Genomic DNA, 18,567 nt, shown 5'->3' with positions numbered 1-18,567 from the left:
TGTGAATCGAGAGATAGACAGGAGCGAGATCAGGTGACATGTAAGTTCTCGGCGTCGCCTTCCTCAGAGGATTAAGCTTAGTGCGTATATCAATACACTGTGTGTTGCAAGCTTGTGTGCGGGTGGTCTAACGGTGTTATGCTATATCTATTCATTAGCACACTTGAGGAGACGTGTGGGGGAAATGCAATTGAGTATGGTGTATCTGGCTAAGCGGGAAAATTCATTTGAACATGAGTATGGGGGTTTGTCGGTATAGAAATTCAAATGAGTATGGCATATTTGGTATGGGGAATGCACATCGAGTATGGCAATATTACTATGCGGAATGCTGCTAATATGACTTGAATTGATCCACTGGTATTTAGAAGATGCATATGAATGCTAAGAATTTTCTGATGTGGGCATGTTTTTGGTGTGAGTGCGGGGTGGTTGCCGCGAGTTCCAATGTGCACGGCAATGTTTCTTGTGCTTCAAGCAGTTGTAGTTCTCACACGCGGATCTGGACCAAAAGCTGAGACTGAAAAAACTTACGGTAGAGCGAGAAAGCGTGTTTCCTTCCCAACACTCAGCAGACGTGGACGAAGTACAGCGCCATCTACAGACGTGGGAAAAAGTCCCGATGCAGGCTCCTGCGACTGCGTCCTCCTCGCGAACGTATGCTTCCCCAAGTGCGCGGGTGTGTATCAGCATATCCAAGAGTGTGGTAGATTATATAGCGATACGTGATTAGAAGATAATTTTATTTCAACATTAGATTTTCTATCAAGATTAGTCTGAAATTCACGAACATGCTGTGAAGTGTGTGTATGTCTTGTTTGTCTTGTCTGATACTGTATACTAATGCCTGGTGTGACTATAGACGGCGTCATGCCTAGATTTTCATTCACGTTTTTTAAGCCGTGTTAATTAAGTTTTTAATGAAGCCCAAATCCGTCATGTTTTTAAATGATTGTGAATTTTACTGCGATGAATTTATATACACGATTTTAAGCCGAACAAGTTATAGTATTAGTGGGCGAATGTTTGTAAAAATACTAAGCAGTTTTGATACCAAGTTAATGTCAAATTTTTGGTTTAGTATTGTTATAGTATATTATCATATAAGTCGCTAGAAATGTAGGCTATGTATATATAAATATGATATTCTATACATAACAAGAACAATTGGCTTTATTTTTAATTATCTATCGCTAAATAGAGTTTTCTTTGCTAGCGGGGAATTTTAATTGAAAGAAGTAAAACTATGATGAACAGTACATGACACCTGGTCTACATATACATTGTTGATATCTGGCGAAACGTATGCTTGTAGTTCTCCTTTCATTGTCACAGAGTGATTCCGGTATTCTACATGTACACCGTCAGTCCGCTAATGCATAGGGGGTTTGTACCACGAGATTCGGAGTAAACATGGCGTAAAAGAATTGACCTCGGGTATCGTGGGTTTGTCCTGTTATTTGTTGAAACTAAAACACGTTATCAACATTGTGGCAGCGGTGGATGGCCGAATATATAGTCCAGGTTTTCGTCCCAGATTGGCCGAACACTTGAGCAGTCAGAGCCTGACGGAAAGGCCAGGTTCTCTGTCGCCAGAGTGTGTGAACGTTACACTCTGACAAGAAGGCTGACCGAAAGCTCCCTGCTTGCTACTTTGATGTATGCTAAAGAAGTGAGTGATACAAGTGGAGCAGTAGATCAAAATGCGTCTTGCGTGTAGCTCTTACAAGTATGGAGTCAACTAGGAGTGCATCGCGTGCAACTGACACCAGGCAGAAGTGGGCACAGACTGAGAAGGAAGCTTTGGCAAGTTTTGTTTGTACTGAATCGTTTTGAACCATACGCGCTATGGAGACCAGTAAGGTCGGAGATGACCACAAGCCATAGCCATCAATCTTGAAGAAATCGCATCACATGCGCAAGAGACTCCAGATTCATGATGAAGATACAACGCGATATGAGTCGAGTTGTGTTATAAAAGGCGATGAAGCTTGGTATTGCAGAACAAATCGTCGACCGCACAGCTGGATTTCACAGGGAATCATCGACGATGCGTCTACGCATCATGGCGTTGCATAGTCGTCTCTGGCAATGTACCTTGATGCGCGTCCGAGGAGCATTCGCAGAAGCACAAATCTGATGACAGTCTACACAGTATAATTTGAGCTGTATACGCTGAAGGATGGCAGAATCTGAAGACTGAACATCTCTTCTTCGTGCCATTACCTAATTTTTGAGCCTCCGTGATTCACTAAGTTGTTGACGGAATAATAGTCAAAGGTGAAGCAATGTAAATCCATCAAAACTGGACCGAGTATAAAGCGAGAACTCACACAGCGCATCATTTTGGAGCTATTGCAGTAGCTGATGAGACGAGCCCGTGAAGCTGTTATACTGGCTCAGGGATGGCTGGTGACATAAATCGCTGACACATGCGAAACATGTCAAGAAGGAAAGCCGAGAAACTCGCGAGAACCATTGCGACAGCATGAAGATGGAGATGCCCCCTGGCAAAGGTGGATGGACTTATTGAAGTTCTAGGGAAACACTACTTAGTGGTCGTCGACTATATTCAGGTTTCATAGAGTTGAGCCAGTCGAATCAATGAAATGTGCCAGAATTGTGAAGATTCTAAAGAGCATTCGCAAGATTTGGAATACCACGCTGATTATGTCAGATGGTGGTCCGCAATTTGTTAGTGCGGAATTCAAACATTTTGTCGAGACATGGGGAATCAGACACGAGACATCGTCTCCCATGCACAAAGTGAACGGCAAAGCGGAAGCAGCCGTGAAGTGATGAAAAGTTTTCACGAAGACCCAAAAGGATGGAGGAGATCCGTATGAAGCGATACTGGACAACGTAATACCCCGCCGTAGGATAATATTGCTCAGCCAGCAAGAAATGATGTTTGGTCGGAAACAGAAGTTTTCTGGCAAGTCATAACCGACAACGCACACAGACAAAAGAGGTGGAAGAAAGACGACGTCCTGAGAAAGAAGTCCGTAAGAAAACATCATGACGCGAAAGCGAGGAAACTCTCGACGTTGACGTCAACGCACCAGTATTCTTCCAACACTGGAAGGAAAGCAGTGGAAACCGGAAAGATTGTGAATTCGCGTGTCCCGGAGTACGAGGTGAAAGGTCCCGATGGTGCTATTTATAGGCGGAATGCGCATACATATGAGACCAACGATGATGCGACAGACACCAAAAATACGTGACAGATCCCCCTATCGGAGCATCATGCGCGAGGAGAATGCCGTTCGTAACGAACCCAGTCCTGAGTAACTCGACTACAGTGGTGACGAACATGCAGAAAAACTCAAATGACAGTTAGCATGGTACTAGTGAGAACAAGCAAGAACTGGTAATCAGTACTCCCATACCAGAGAGTAATGCAAATTTCAGACCCAAAAGAGCGGTGAGAAAACCCTCTTATCTGAAGGACTATGTTCAGTAACTTTCATGCATGGTATACTCGTGTACTACAAGTAGTGGACATGACATGTGAATATGTTTGTGTTTTCATGTTTAGTATTTCATATCAGTGAAAGTGGAAAAGACTTGTACTGAATTTGACAGTGAGTTAATTTTACAGTGAGTTTTGTTAATCAGTGACAATATTTGAAGCATCGTGAATTTGGTGCAAAGACTGAAGTTTATTTGTTATTATTCACGTAATGTTTGGTTCACAGTGCAGAAATTCAATAACGTGCATTATTGTTACATTTAGCTTTATGGTAAAGTTTATTTTTCTTTTAAAGTTCTAGAAAGACTTTAAACCTAAAGAAAAGGGGATGTTGATATACTGCGTAAACGTTAACCCGACCAGGCTGTGTGACTAACGTCAATACACCGGTATGCACGGGTATTCTAACCCTAGCAATACCGTTTCCTGGAGCTACGTAAACGTATGCTTGTAGTTCCGTTTCATTGTACAAAGTGATTCCGGTATTTACATGTACCCGTCAGTCCCATAATGCATAGGGGTTGTACCACGAGGATTCGGAGTAAACATGGCGTAAAGACTTGACTCGGTATCTGTGTTTGTCCTGTTATTTGTTGAACCTACACGTTATCAACATACATATGTGCACACATTGCATAATAATGTGAATAAATAAATGAATAGATAAACTAATAAATACGTGTATATCTATTTATGATGGTTCCTCTTAATATTATGAACCCAAAACAGTCTCACAGAAAATGGATCTTAGATCAGGCGTAACAAAAAAAATTGTTTGTTTCCGGTTACCCGACCGACCCTACCAAATAGTTGCCGACCCTAAACATTTTTGACCACTTTTAAAAATGAAAATCAACAAATGCATCGATTGGACCTTTAATATAAATTTAAGATGAGTTTATTACGAAGCATAACCCTGCACATTGCGGCATGCAGCCAATTAACTCACCTCTATAAAAGTAGGAAATGTACGAACATCGCGCGATGTTTACAAATGGAATCACTAGCGAGTAGGCCCTCTAGCGGCCGTTAAGTAAGACAAAATGAGTCCTAAAATTTCTTTGCAAAATAAAATTTTTTACCGGCCTGCCTACCCTAGTTTGAAAATTCATGTAACCGGAAACAAACAATTTTTTTTGTTACGCCTCATGAAACAGCCAAATAAATCTCAACAATAATCATTCTGAACAACAACTACAGTGTACACGTACATGATAGATATCTATGAGAGCAAGTATCAAAATACGTAGTCACCTTATTATAATAATAAATTCAATAACCCATTCTACGTAGGCACCTACGTTAGGTAGGTATAACCAAAGATCGTATAGTGCCGGAGGCCCTCTACGATCTTTGGGTATAACTGATTGCGTGCGCTGAGTGGGCTGTGTCTATGTCTATACTGTACGTCGACGCAGTCATACTTGACTATTATGCGACGGGCTATAGCTAGCCATGGGGTGCGACCTAAACCGACCAGGCTCTCCGACTAGTTACACGGCGGAGGACACGCCGCGTAGTGTTAAGGGCTTACACGCCACGTAGTGTACGCCACACTTACACGCCACACTTACACACTTACACACTTACACACTTACACACTTACACTTACACGCCACGTAGTGTTAAGCGAGATGGGAACTTGTGGCTAGGGTGCGACCTAGCTTGGTGTAGAGCCAGGTAGTTAGAATTTTAACCGAATGGCACTGAGGGTGGTCACAGATTTTTTTACGCCCTCAGTGGTTCTTTTACGTCACCATTGGCCTTAGTATTACTGGAGACGGGACCGGACCGGAGAGGGGACCGGACGGACGGAGACCGGACGGGACCGGAGAGTGGACAGTGGAGTGTTAACCGACCACCAGTATAGCAGTATTAAAATGATTGATAGTACACGCATAACTACCTACTAAGAACCTCCTGGTGGTTATACCACAGACTAACGGATACCTGTCCGCTAGGGTCCCTATATACAGAGACCCTACCAGCGCCGTACGCAGCAGGGGGGCAGCAGGGGCAGTTGCCCCCCTAGAGATTTTCAGAGTATGCCTTTTAATGGGACAAATACTGTACACTTTTAGAAATAAAATAGAAATGTGACAAAAGGTTATCTTAAATCATCAAAGAAATATATACACTTTAAATAAAGAAATGTGAAATTGCGAAACGTTAGGGCACAGGGGGCATGGGAAGTACCTTTGCCCCCCTACAGAAAATTTTCTGCGTACGGCCTTGGACTCTACTGTATACAGTCTCTGTATACAGGGACCCTACTGTCCGCCGTCGTGCAGAGCCGCCTGGTGGTTACCTGTCCGCTGTCGTGCAGTGCCTACCAGTCCTACCAGTGCTTCAATAAATATAGTCTCACTGACTTTGAATACTATTATGTTACTACGATGTTACGAGGACGCGCAATAACATTTGCAATGTAAACAGTTTGCAGTTGTAAACAATTAAAAAAAGTTGTAGGCATAATTAAACAAAACACGTACGCCTCTTTAATTATGCCGATGACAACACCCTTTCATATTGTCATCCGGAGTTTGAGCAGCTAAAACAAACTCGAAGCAGAAAGCGTGTCACTAGTCGAATGGTTCTCCGACAACCAGATGGAAGCAAATCCAGATAAATTCCAAGCTCTGAGTGTCGGGAAACGGACATTCGAAAAGAAACCAGTATTTTATGTAGCCAACAATAGTATACCATGTGAGGAATCTGTCATTTTACTAGTAGTGGAAATAGATTTTTTATTAAATTTTGACAAACATGTTGGTAAAATGTGCAAAAAGGCCTCACAGAAAATTAATGTTCTGAAGCGTATAGGGAAGTGTTTAACATTGGAAGGACGGAAGGCTGTGTATCATGCTTATATCATGTCAAATTTTAATTTTTGTCCGTTGATATATGGCACTTTTGTAAAAAAAAGCAAACACAGACAAGCTGCATGGAAAGACTCCATTGTAGGGCATTGAAATTTGTATACCAGGAACATGACAGCTCATATGAGGAGCCATTACGGCATTAGGAGTGTTCCCAACTTTAATGTCATTAATGGTCGTAATATTTAATAACATATATATATATATATATATAGTCATATATTAGTTTGTGGTTTAATGTAATTTAGGTTAGGGTTAGGGTCAGGGTTAGGATTATCAATCATTAATCATTAATCATTAATGATCAATATCAAAGTTGGGAACACTCCTAATAGTGGGGGTGGTACGTGTTCGGGCTAAAAATGTGCCGTTTGGTTTACATTCTTCCAAAAGCACCAAATTTGGCCCAGATGTTGCCCATACCATACTTTTTCAATTTCTGGCTGGCGCCGGAATGGGCGTCCCCCGGGGCCGCCATATTGGCAAATTCTAATATGGCCGCCACCCGGGTTGGGGTCAATCTAGTTAAACGTCCAAGAGCTATAATCATAAATCATACCACTTTTTAGGGGTTTTCAAGGTCTGGGTATCTGATTCTGATCTTACTTCAGTGATTTGAGCTTAAGGTCACCCCTCAAGGTCACCCTAAACGTCATTTTGGGGTCAAATATGTTATTTTTAGTGTTTTTTATCAATATATACAAACAGCACCTCATTTTATCGGTTTCCGTGGTTGAGTAACCCGAATCTTACCTTATTTGAACGATTTGAGGCAATATTGCATGTCAGGGTCACGATAGAGGTCACCCGACCGAGAGGTGAATCGTACGTCAATTATAGGTAAAAAAACAAAAGTGCTAGAATCAGACATAATGCCACTTTTTAGGGATTTGTGGCCTCTGAGAATCCGATTCTGATCTTATTTATAGGATTCAAAGTCAAGGTCACCCCTCAAGGTCATTTGGAGGTCAAACCCAGTGTTTCTGGTGTGTCACCCCACATCCAAAAAAGTTTGAGATTTTCTCCACAGAAACACTCTTAAAGGCCAAGACACACTGCAGCGACAACGGCCGTCCGTAACGACAAACGACTTTTCAGAAAATTAGAAACTGTTGTTTCTTATGTATAATGAGTCATTGCACACTGACGCGACGACGACCGATAACAACCTGGATGACAAAAATATTTAGAAACGTTTCTATTTTCCAGCGACTGTCGCCGGCGACACTTTACAAATGGCCAATCACAGCCATTTCCATCGGCACGTGACATCGCCATTACGTCATAAAATTATAAACCAATGCTAGCCAGGAAGTAGACTGGGCCCCAGCGCTAAACTCCCCCGCTTCACTCAATGAGCATCACATCAAGTGCACAAGGTATGCCCATCAAGTCTCCCTCATGTCGCTTTACCTACTCAAGCAGACCGCTTACTCGGAGTATTGCAAGAATGTAATGGGCCCACCTGAGTCATTCGATATGTGGAATCAACGATCCCAAACTCTACCCCTGTTCAAGTTCTGGTCAACCGTAATCGACCTGGAGCTGCTGATGACTCGCTTTGTTCGGTCCCTGCGGGAGGGGGACTTTGCACTATATGTCCAAGCATGTGACGAACTCTGCGGCTGGTTTCACTCCTTAGACCACACAAACTACGCGCGTTGGCTGCCTGAACATGTACGTGACATGGTCCAGCTAGCCGAGAAACACCCTCAAGTACATGCTGAATTCACGAAGGGCAACTTTGTTGTGCAGAAATCAGCTAGAAAGTTCAGCCTCATGGGAAAGGACCAAGCTCATGAACAGTCAAACAAAACCCTTCAGACGCATGGTGGAGCAGTTGGACACTATGAGAACCCCGATGCACTTACACTGTTTATGCTGGATGGACCTCACTTCGCACGGATAGTTGAGGAGTTCGAGGTCATCCACGACCCACCATCATCATTCACTGCTCATCATGAGGAAGGACACAGCTTGCAAGTCAAAGTTTCGAAAGGATGTACTATCGTTCATCGAGGTGGTCGAGCAGCTAGGAAACACTTTCCTCACTACAAGTTGGGAGCTTGTTGCACTCGATACACAGAATGTCATGGAACAGGCTGTCGCTATTTTTCTATCTCAAATCCATGAAGCTGGACAAGCACTTCGTGCAGCATACATCTTTGAAAGGCTGGAAAAAGCTTCAGTACCGGTATCTGATACTATCAAGCGGAACAACATGCTAACATTCGCCAACCGGCCTGACCCCAAGAAAAAAGGCAAGAAGGACAGTGGCATACAGAGGCAGAATATGACCTTAATCACGCAACTTTTCCTCTCACTTTAGTCGCGTCCCGATGCAGACATGACAGACTTCTTTCGGTTCAAAAATCAGAGAGAGCCACCAAGCCTGAAGGATCGAGGGTCGCTGTGATCTGGGACGAAGTCGGACATTCTTGAATGCCCCAATGCACCCACTGGCCGCACAGCTGCTGCCAAACAAACCACGGTGGTGGTGTTGGATATGGCAGCAGTGATCCACATGGTGCGCCCCACAACAGCAAAAACATTCAGCGAGTATGTGCCGCTTCACATTGTACCATTTCTGGAGGTCCAAATAAAGAGTGGTACCCAACGCATCGACGCTGTATAGGATAATTACCCCGAGAAAAATAACCTCAAAGCTCTCACGCAGCTACGACGTGAGAAGGGCCCACGGACAAAAGTCGGCGATGGCAGCACTCAAATCCCGAAGCATGAATGGAACAGTGTCTTCCTAAATGAAAGTGTCAATGACACTGTAGCTCACCACAAAAAAGGACACAAATGAGTGAGTAAGAAGAAGTCAGTTTTAATTGAGCAACCATCGACGTACATTATAGAAACGATTGCCATCTGTATATCGCAATAATAATTTATAAACCAAAATGAATCACAATTTGTGACCGTAGATGGCGCTATACCCGCTTTGTAGCGATGGCGTTTGAAATAAATAGGTTATGCTGCGTTCCGACATGTTTCGTAAATCTTTACTCTAATATAGATGTTTTATCGGCAAGGTGGAGAGGAAATACCAATTTTGCATTAAAGATATTGTCAATGAAATCTTGTAAAACGAACCAGACGAGTGTGACACCACAGACTGTTTGTGTCTATATAATATGCTATATAATTGCCAAACCCTACCTAATTTGCATTTTTTTTTATATATCAAAGCCCCTAGCCCTTATGTATTCACATACCAAAAATGAGCAAAATCCGTTGAACCTGAACTGACTAATGGCAATTCCCATTTTTGCCAAAAAATTGCCGTGGCTCGAAAGTACGTCGACTGGAGTGCTTCAAAATAGGACGTTTAATATGGGAGCATAGCAGTAACAACTACCCAATTTTAAACATGTGGGCCAAACGGTTCCTGAGTTATCGTTGACCGAAGCGAAATGTTGACGGACGGATGGACGGACGGACGGACGGACGGACGGACGTACGACGGACGACGACCCATGGCAATAACTCAGCTTGACGATGTCAAGGTGAGCTAAAAATGAGGAGAACAAGAAAGAGCTTTTCTCATTCATCAGCACACAGATCTCCAAGAACGACATGGGTGGAAAGCTCCTCCTGAGTGCCCGTTTCGAGACCGTGCTCTCCAACAAGCATTGTGACCTCACAATACACTTCAGCCGTGCAACCATTCCGAGGCGGACACAAGGATCTTACTGCATCTGGCACATGCCGCAGAGCAAGGTCATACAACAGCCTATGTTTGCATGGTGAACAGCGATGTCGTGGTTTTGGCAATCCGATTTTTTGAGACCATCGGCCTATCAGAGTTCTGGGTGGGGTTCAGTACTGGTAAAAAGTACCATGACATTCCAGTCCATACCATCGACTCCAATCTCGGTCCTTCAAAGTCCTTGGCACTATCCCTCTTCCACAGTCCAACAGGCTGTGACACGACTTCACAGTTTCTTGGATGTGGCAAGAAGACCGCCTGGGCAGCCTGGACAAGCATGCCGGACCTCACCGACACACTAGTGGCTTTCACGCGCGACCTACCTCTTCAAGTCGGAGTCTTACATATGGCAGGCAGTTGAACGCTTCGCGTCCTCATTGAGTGGGGATGGCACAAAGATGGCACCAGTACATGGCAACCACTATAGACCACTCTCAGCGACGCTTCAGTGGCATGTGCCATTCTCTTGCACTGCGGCTGCCTCAAGGCATGCACAGGAAGGTGCAAATGCAAACGGCGCCGGTGTCCGATGTACGGCCCTTTGCAAATGCGAAGGTGGGTGCGTTAATAGTGTTACCAGTAGTACGTATTGCTGGCATCATATAGCGCATAGTAAGCCAGAACGTAGAGACATTGTTATATCACTTTAATTAATGTCAGCAGATGTCATATCCCGCAAGCCAGAACGTATTGGTATATTGTTGCAAAAGTTGTCCTTGTATTGTGATTTGAACATTTAAAGGCATACGTACAGCGGCACATAAAGCATTTTGTCATGTTTTTTGCTACAGCATAATATGTAATCTCTGAATTACTTTAATAAAAATTGATTCCTGAATAATCTTTGTTTATTTTTTAGTAGTACACTGCTGAGCTTTGACCTTTGACCCCAAAATGTGGTTACTATGTCCATAAAATCGCATAAAAAGTGGTATTATGTCCGATTCTTAGCACTTTTGGTTTTTTACCTATAATTGACGTACGATTCACCTCTCGGTCGGGTGACCTCTATCGTGACCCTGACATGCAATATTGCCTCAAATCGTTCAAATATGGTCAGATTCGGGTTACTCAACCCCGGAAACCGATAAAATGAGGTGGTTTGTATATATTGACAAAAAAACACTAACAAATGACATATTTGACCCCAAAATGCCCTTTAGGGTGACCTTGAGGGGTGACATTGACCTCAAATCACTGAAGTAAGATCAGAATCAGATTCCCAGACCTTGAAAACCCCTAAAATGTGGTATTATTTATGATTATAGCTCTTTTGGATATTTAACTAGATGGTATGGGCAACATCTGGGCCAAATTTGGTGCTTTTGGAAGAATGTGAACCAAAATATCCCTAACACCCCTGCCTATAATGGAGCGTTAGCCCAATACTGGCGCGCCAGCCGCAACTGTACGCGGGCTATAGTTACTAGAGCTATGTACTCGAATGCATGTATAGTATGCATGTAATTGTTATGTACTGTTTTAATTATTGGTCTACTTATGTTAGTTGGTCGGTCTTAAAAGCTCACCAGAGCTTATCTTTCTCATGTTGTAAACACACCGATAAAAAAGAAGATTACTTGAACTTGAACTTGAAACAAACATTGGTAAGCACTTATTTCCATCCCTCAAACCGCCCTAGGTCGCTTCCGGTCTGCATGTCCTACCGCTTTATCTGATTCCGGGCAAATTTGTTTACATACCGGACGGCAAATTTTTTTTTCCCACTTGAGTTCCGGACCACAGCCAATCAGCGCACTCCATTCACTCGACTTCCTCGAAGCAACAATGTAAAATGTATACACCCTATCCCTAACCCTAACCCTAACACGTACCCGAACCCTTACACTATCTATAATCCAACCATATATATAAGAACCATTTATTACAAAACACTATCTATGGTGGGTCCGGAACTCAAGTGGGAAAAAAATTTCGCTACCGGGCGGTGGTCGGTAGCCGTGTTATGTCGAATCTATCACTAAAAATTTTTATATTCTAATGTTATTTTAGGTTAGATTCATACCTAAAGTAACATCAGAATATAAAATTTTTTAGGGCACAATTTATTGGTCCAACTGATGGATAGACTGATAGCTGGGCCTAAGGTAAGTGTACTGGGACCAATAGAATGAAGTTTACATAATTAAACGACAATAAATGTAATAATTAACCTACTAATTAGTAATAGCTCATGTATGATCATGTAATACAAAAATGAATAAACCATGAATGTTGATTGTTGTAATTATATTTATAATACAGGTTATTTTTTAGTTTATACAAAAAGTGCAATCTAAAACAAATTAATTTACATAAACGACAATAAATGTAATAATTAACCTACTAATCATAACACTAGCTTATGTAATACAGAAATGAATAAACCCTGAATGTTGTAATTATGTTTATATACAGGTTATTTTTCAGTTTGCACAGAAAGAGCAATCCACAACAAGAATATGACTCAATATTCTTCAATTACTGTGAATCCAGTGTCCAAGAGGAGATTAATTCCAACAAGTAAATGTAACAAAATATGAACCTAAACACTACTTACTTAAGTTATGACGTATGTAACTATGTGATATTTGAAAGCGTTGATAAATTGCAAAATCTAATCTAATATACTTAGACTATATATAAACTATACATTCAAGAAGGACTATACAAAATAGCGACCATAACCTAATGATCAAACAAGCCCATCATCGTTCCACCCCTGTAAATCTCAGATTATGTACCTTCTGTACTAACACTTCAATAGATCATGTGTAATATTTAAAAGTCACACACCCAGTGTAGTATGCGTGATTGAGTGATGTTTGTACAACGTCTCAACTCGGCTGCCACACTTGATACCGTGTCCCCCGCCCGCGAAATTTGCGGCCGGGTGACACCTGTTCGGACAGGTGACTTTGAGTCATCAGCAGCTGTTGCCACCCCTGTACCGCGTTGCATCATCTCTGCTATGACGCAGTAACAATTCTCGTCTCCACAAATGTATCTCTGGGTGTATTCTTGGTATTGAGGCACAAGTGAATAACTGTGGGTGCTAATGAACGGGTACCCACATGTCTNCTCTGAAATTATAGTGTTAACTAAAACTGTTACAGTAGTAGAGTGTTTCAGTAGTTTACAAACCATCAATGAGTCTTTATCTTAAAAAAGGTTATAATTACATTTTAATAGTGCAACAATAATTATTGTCATGATGTGTTTAACTTTGAGACAATGATAATATCTCCTGAAGTTTTAAGGCCAACTGAATATTATGTTGCATGCAGTTGCAGGGGTCGAAATTAGATTTTTATTTTGGTATCCATTCGGGATACCAGGTATTGAAATCTGGTATCCGCCAAAGATCTGGTATCCCATTTTTGGGATAGTAATTTCAACAATGTTGGTATCCAAAATCTTGAAATAGTAGCACTATATAGCAGCTAGTATCTTAATAATAGCATTTGAAAATAAGCATTGGCAAAACACTCGCGTATCCTACAAGTACCATAGGCGAGCGATATATCGATGGCCTGATATTCATAATTGTAGTTCACTCCCTGTGAGCGGTTGTTAAAAGCCGGTATTTAATAACTACATCATTAAAGGTATATAGGTATTGGAATATAATTCACCCCATGTCATAAAATTGCCAAATGTTTACGCCAAATGTTGCTCGCGTTCATTTTACATAACGCCTCCACACTACACTGCAAACGTATTGTCTAGACGCATTGTCTGGTTCGTTTGATACAATGTATACACATCACATTTATGTTTATCAACATCAGCCACGCTTGCGCTTGCAAATATGCTATGCCTGCTGTGTATAACGCTACTCTGTGCATTAGTAGCAGTAGAGGTCCCAAGTTGGGAAAATCCAAGAAAGGGAGCCAGCAATCCAAGAAAGGGAGCCAGCAATCCAAGAAAGGGAGCCAGCAATCCAAGAAAGGGAGCCAGCAATCCAAGAAAGGGAGCCAGTATTGGCCCAGCAATCCAAGAAAGGGAGCCAGGTCCATCGCCGATTTTTCGCAGTGCGCAAAAACAGAAAAAAAGTTGTGGCGGGCTGCGATATGTATTTGTCGCGGCACACCACCATTTTTTATAAAGTATACACAAAAATCATCGTTTTATCGACTTTTATTGTTCGCTGGAATCAAAGTACATCAACAACAACGGCAAATTTAGTAATTTACTGATTTACTGATGTAAATCTTCATATGGCTGAAAAATGTTACAAACCGGGAGCTTCTGATCTCATTCCGGGGCACCGGGAGCAGCGTGTCATACCGGGAGACCGGGAGACTTGGGACGTCTGAGCATAACCATGGTAACCACTGTACAGTATTATGTCCAGACAGCATTGTTATAAAATACATGGCTGCGCATTGCAACATTGTATCAATTATTGTCTGAGTGTCAACTCAAGGGCATTGATTATTGATTTGAGAACGCTCTGCAACAACTTTGACTCACTGAGCAAGCATGGTGAGTACTGTAATTAATGCTGTTACTAGTACTAGTAATCTGTTCATGATTGTAAATCCTTAAACTGTTAGCCTAGGACTAGTGTCTAGATAAAATCAATACATGTATATATATGTGTAGGGCCTAAGGCCCCACATACATAGAAGATGCTAACTATTGCTAGTATAAAATAATAGGCCAAGACGGCATGATTATAAATATACGGTAGGCCTGTCATATAGATGGATCTGATATTTGTGATAATTTTTTTCAGAAAAGGAAAGGACCCCCCTCAGCCGCCACTACAGGCATCCTGAAATATTTTGCAACGGCGCCTGGCCCATCCCAGGCTGGCCCAGGTCCTTCCCAAAACGTTGATCATGATGCAGTCGGAGATGAGAATGAGTTGCCTCAACCATGCAGCCCTGCCCCTGATGTTCCTGATACTGACCAAGCTTCCGCAGCCTCTGAGACAGTTGCAATTGGGACATTGCGGCCAACAACTAGTTCTGCATGCAACACTCCTATTCCCGCAAGTCTGGCAAGTCAGGATTACAGTGACATGGGCCTACTACACTACCTGGGGAAGTCCTTAACAGATGAGGAGCGGTTCAAGATCCTGAACTCAGCTTGGACGCCACCACCCACCTTCGCCTTTCCCACCCACATGGAGCATGGCAAGACCCGAAAGTTCCAAATTCAGTGGCTCTTCTCATTCCCCTGGCTGGTTTATTCCAGATCATCTGATGGAGGTGTATGCAAGTAAGATCCCTACCAATTCTCTCAAGTGATAGTATGTTTAACACTAATATTACTACCGGTAGTTTCGCGGGCCTAATGATGCAGTGTTCAAAGGAAGTCTGGAATAATTTGGTTTATTATGATAATAGTAGCATATCAATATGATTCTGTTTTGCAGATACTGTGCTCTATTTAGCAACACGCAGGCAACACTGGTGACTCGCCCTCTGACCACCTGCAACAAAACTCCGGAGAAGTTGAAGGCTCATAGCCAGAGCAGCAACCATCAGGCATCCGTCACAAAGGCATCCTGCTTCGTGGAGATCATGAAAGGCCAGCAGAAGAATGTGCAGGAGCAGGTACAAATTCTACTCTCTACTGAATTATTAACATTAAAACGATTAATGCTTGTTAAATGAGTTACTAGTACATGCTATGTACATTAGATCTGAGCCATACACACTACACAGTCCCACGTAGCCATATATTCAAAAATGTCTTTACAGTTGAGTAAAGGCCTTGCTAACCGGATTGCTGAGAACCGCCAGAAGATGAGGAGCATAGTGGAAACTGTCATCCTGTGTGGGCGCCAAAACCTGCCTCTCCGTGGAAATCATGAAGGTCATGAAGATGATCGCAGCAATTTCAGAGCCCTCTTGAACTTCAGGATAAGTTCTGGGGATAAGGTTTTGGAAGAACATCTCAAAACAACAGGCCCCAAGAATGCCACATACACATCGAGCAGAATTCAAAATGAGGTCATAGACACCATTGCTGACTATATCCGCCAGAAGATTTTCAGCCAGGTAAAGAACAGCCCCTTCTTCTTAATCATCGCGGATGAGGTCACCGACGTTTCTAACAAGGAGCAGCTAGCATTTGTTTTGAGGTGAGAAAACTGCATACATAACGACATAATTATGTATTAAACCGGTTCAGTAGTTTTGGTATACCCACATACAGGCCTACAGCTGATTATATTAACAGGTACCGTTTATTAATGGTAACTAGTTCCGGGATGTTTCAACGCCAATGCTTGTGTAATTTCAGATATGTGGATTCTGCTGAGACTCCTCAAGAACGACTTGTGGATTTTGTGGAGTGCTCTGAAGGCATCACGGGAGCAGTGCTGGCCAAGACCATGATCACCAGGGTGGCTTCGTATGGTCTGGATCCTTCCCTTATCCGCGGCCAAGGGTATGACGGTGCAGGCAATATGTCCGGCCACACCAATGGGGCAGCTGCCCTCATCCAGAAGGACCATCCGAAAGCTCTCTATTTCCACTGTGCGGCACACCAATTGAATCTCTGCGTTGCCAAATCGACAGAGAGTACATGTACGTAATAGTCTCCTTTTACCTACAATTATGGAACTGTTGACTGTTTGCCTTCTAATTAGAACTGTTAATATAGACAATGTTACTCTTGTGCATTTTCAGATGTGAGGAACATGATAGGGACGATTGAGAAGATCGGGTGTTTCTTCGACAATCATCCCAAACGCCAGTATGCCTTAGACAAAGCAATTGCAGAGGTAAATAATATTTATTCCAGTATCTAAGATCATTACATCACAGTCATTACCATCATTGTCGACTCGAGCAATATGTTTAATACTGGATATTAAATGACTCCTTTTGACTTGTCAGGTCGCTCCCAACTCCAGTCACAAGAAGCTGAAAGACCTGTGTAGAACCAGGTGGGTGGCACGGCTGGACGCCTTCGAGGTCTTCATTGAGCTTCTGTCCTCGGTCGCACACTGCTTCGAGACCATCACCGAGCAGGGGCTGACGAAGTGGTCAAGGGATTCTCTCACCGATTCATCTCAGTTTCTTCTAGCCATCACCCAGCCTTCATTCATCATCAGCCTCATCATGACATCAAGTACCCTGTCCTACATCCGTGGAATTACCATTGGTCTCCAGGCCAAGGCCCTCGACATCGTTCGGGCATCTGTAGAGGTCCAGACAGTAGTGACCGCACTAAAGAATGTCAGGGACAGGATCGACACGTACCATGACAAATGGTTTGTTACTTAAATATCATACAAGTTTGGCAATCTGATTACAATTTATAATCTGTGCCAAGTAACTATATTTATATTTGTTCATTGACCAATACATTAGTTCAAAATGAAATATTTGTTTCAAATTTAATTTTAGGTTTGCAGCAGCTTCCGACATATGCTCAGCTGTTGGCACTGAGCCAGCCCTGCCCCGCCGATGTGGTTGGCAACGACACCGGGAGAATACTCCGGCTGACACTCCAAGTGATTTTTTCAAAAGGGCGGTAACTATCCCCCTTTTGGATCACATCATCAATGAGATGCAGTCTCGGTTCACAGAGCTGCACTGCACTGCCCTGAAAGGAATCGCCCTCGTTCCATCAGCCCTTGTTGCCTTGCCTGCTTCCCAGGGCAACCTGGATGACTTCATAGACACATACCGGGCTGACCTGCCGTCTCCTATGACGGTTGCCGCAGAGGTGGAGTGCTGGCAACAGAAATGGCTGCTGCACCACAGCAAAGACGACTTGCCCGAGACCATCACAGATGCCTTGCGCCACAGTGGGATGTATCCCAACATCGAGATGCTGCTACGCATCCTCTGTAGCCTACCCGTCACCAGCTGCACTGCTGAGCGCGCGTTCAGTGGCCTCAAACGTCTCAAGACTTATCTTCGCTCTAGCATGGGCACGGTGAGAATGACGGGACTGGCCCTGATGCTGGTTCACCATGACATCGACATTGACGTCGAGGAGGTCATCAACATGTTCGCAAGGCGCCACCCAAGACGCATGCGAATGGTCAATGTGTTGGATGACTAGACATACACGAATGTTCACATGACATTGTTTTCATTATTGGATTGTTAAATAAACAATGTGTGGCACCAGGCTCGGTTTTGAACTTTTACTCATTAAATTTGACTAGTTGACACCTGTTATACCCACTTAGTATCACAATACATTTATTTGTATAGATCCCAATGTAACCGAGTAAGACCCGAGTAAACAACTGTAGGTCCAAACATGTTACTAGGTTTAAACTAGTACTTTTTTTTTGGTTGGTACTTAGCAACCAAGGGGGGTTACAGAAACCAAATAACCCCCCCTGGGTACGGCCCTGTATCTGGTACCGAAGCTTCCATTCTGCCATGTTGTGACTGTTCTGATTCTTGAGAAGTTTGTGCCGACTCTTTGCATTGCTTTTTCAGACGATTCTCCTCAATTTCTTCTTGTGTATATTCAGGGTCAAACCTACATCCAACTGGTAAATCACTATAAATATC

At 42.9% G+C, this 18,567-nt stretch overlaps 1 protein-coding gene across 1 annotated transcript; it reads left to right on the top strand.

The window, feature by feature from the left end:
- Nucleotides 1–10,456: 10,456 nt before the first annotated feature.
- On the top strand, nt 10,457–18,103 carry LOC106815641 (52 kDa repressor of the inhibitor of the protein kinase-like). The gene is made up of 8 exons (XM_014820132.1): nt 10,457–10,624; nt 14,811–15,298; nt 15,456–15,636; nt 15,784–16,166; nt 16,328–16,614; nt 16,717–16,811; nt 16,927–17,303; nt 17,440–18,103. Exons 1-8 carry the CDS (start codon nt 10,457–10,459, stop codon nt 18,101–18,103), a joined length of 2,643 nt encoding a protein of 880 aa, XP_014675618.1.
- The last annotated feature ends 464 nt before the right edge of the window (nt 18,104–18,567 follow it).

This window comes from Priapulus caudatus, unplaced genomic scaffold (genome assembly GCF_000485595.1).
Source record: "Priapulus caudatus unplaced genomic scaffold, Priapulus_caudatus-5.0.1 Scaffold1167, whole genome shotgun sequence".
NCBI lineage: Eukaryota > Metazoa > Priapulida > Priapulimorpha > Priapulimorphida > Priapulidae > Priapulus > Priapulus caudatus.
This window is presented reverse-complemented; position numbering and strand designations above follow the sequence as displayed.

Excerpts from the sequence above, each read along its gene's own strand:
- LOC106815641 (XM_014820132.1), top strand. The coding sequence starts at position 10,457 with ATGGCACAAAGATGGCACCAGTACATGGCAACCACTATAGACCACTCT. Across the intron at positions 10,625-14,810 it reads GGCCCTTTGCAAATGCGAAG|AAAAGGAAAGGACCCCCCTC; the intron begins GTGGGTGCGTTA and ends AATTTTTTTCAG. Across the intron at positions 15,637-15,783 it reads AGAAGAATGTGCAGGAGCAG|TTGAGTAAAGGCCTTGCTAA; the intron begins GTACAAATTCTA and ends ATGTCTTTACAG.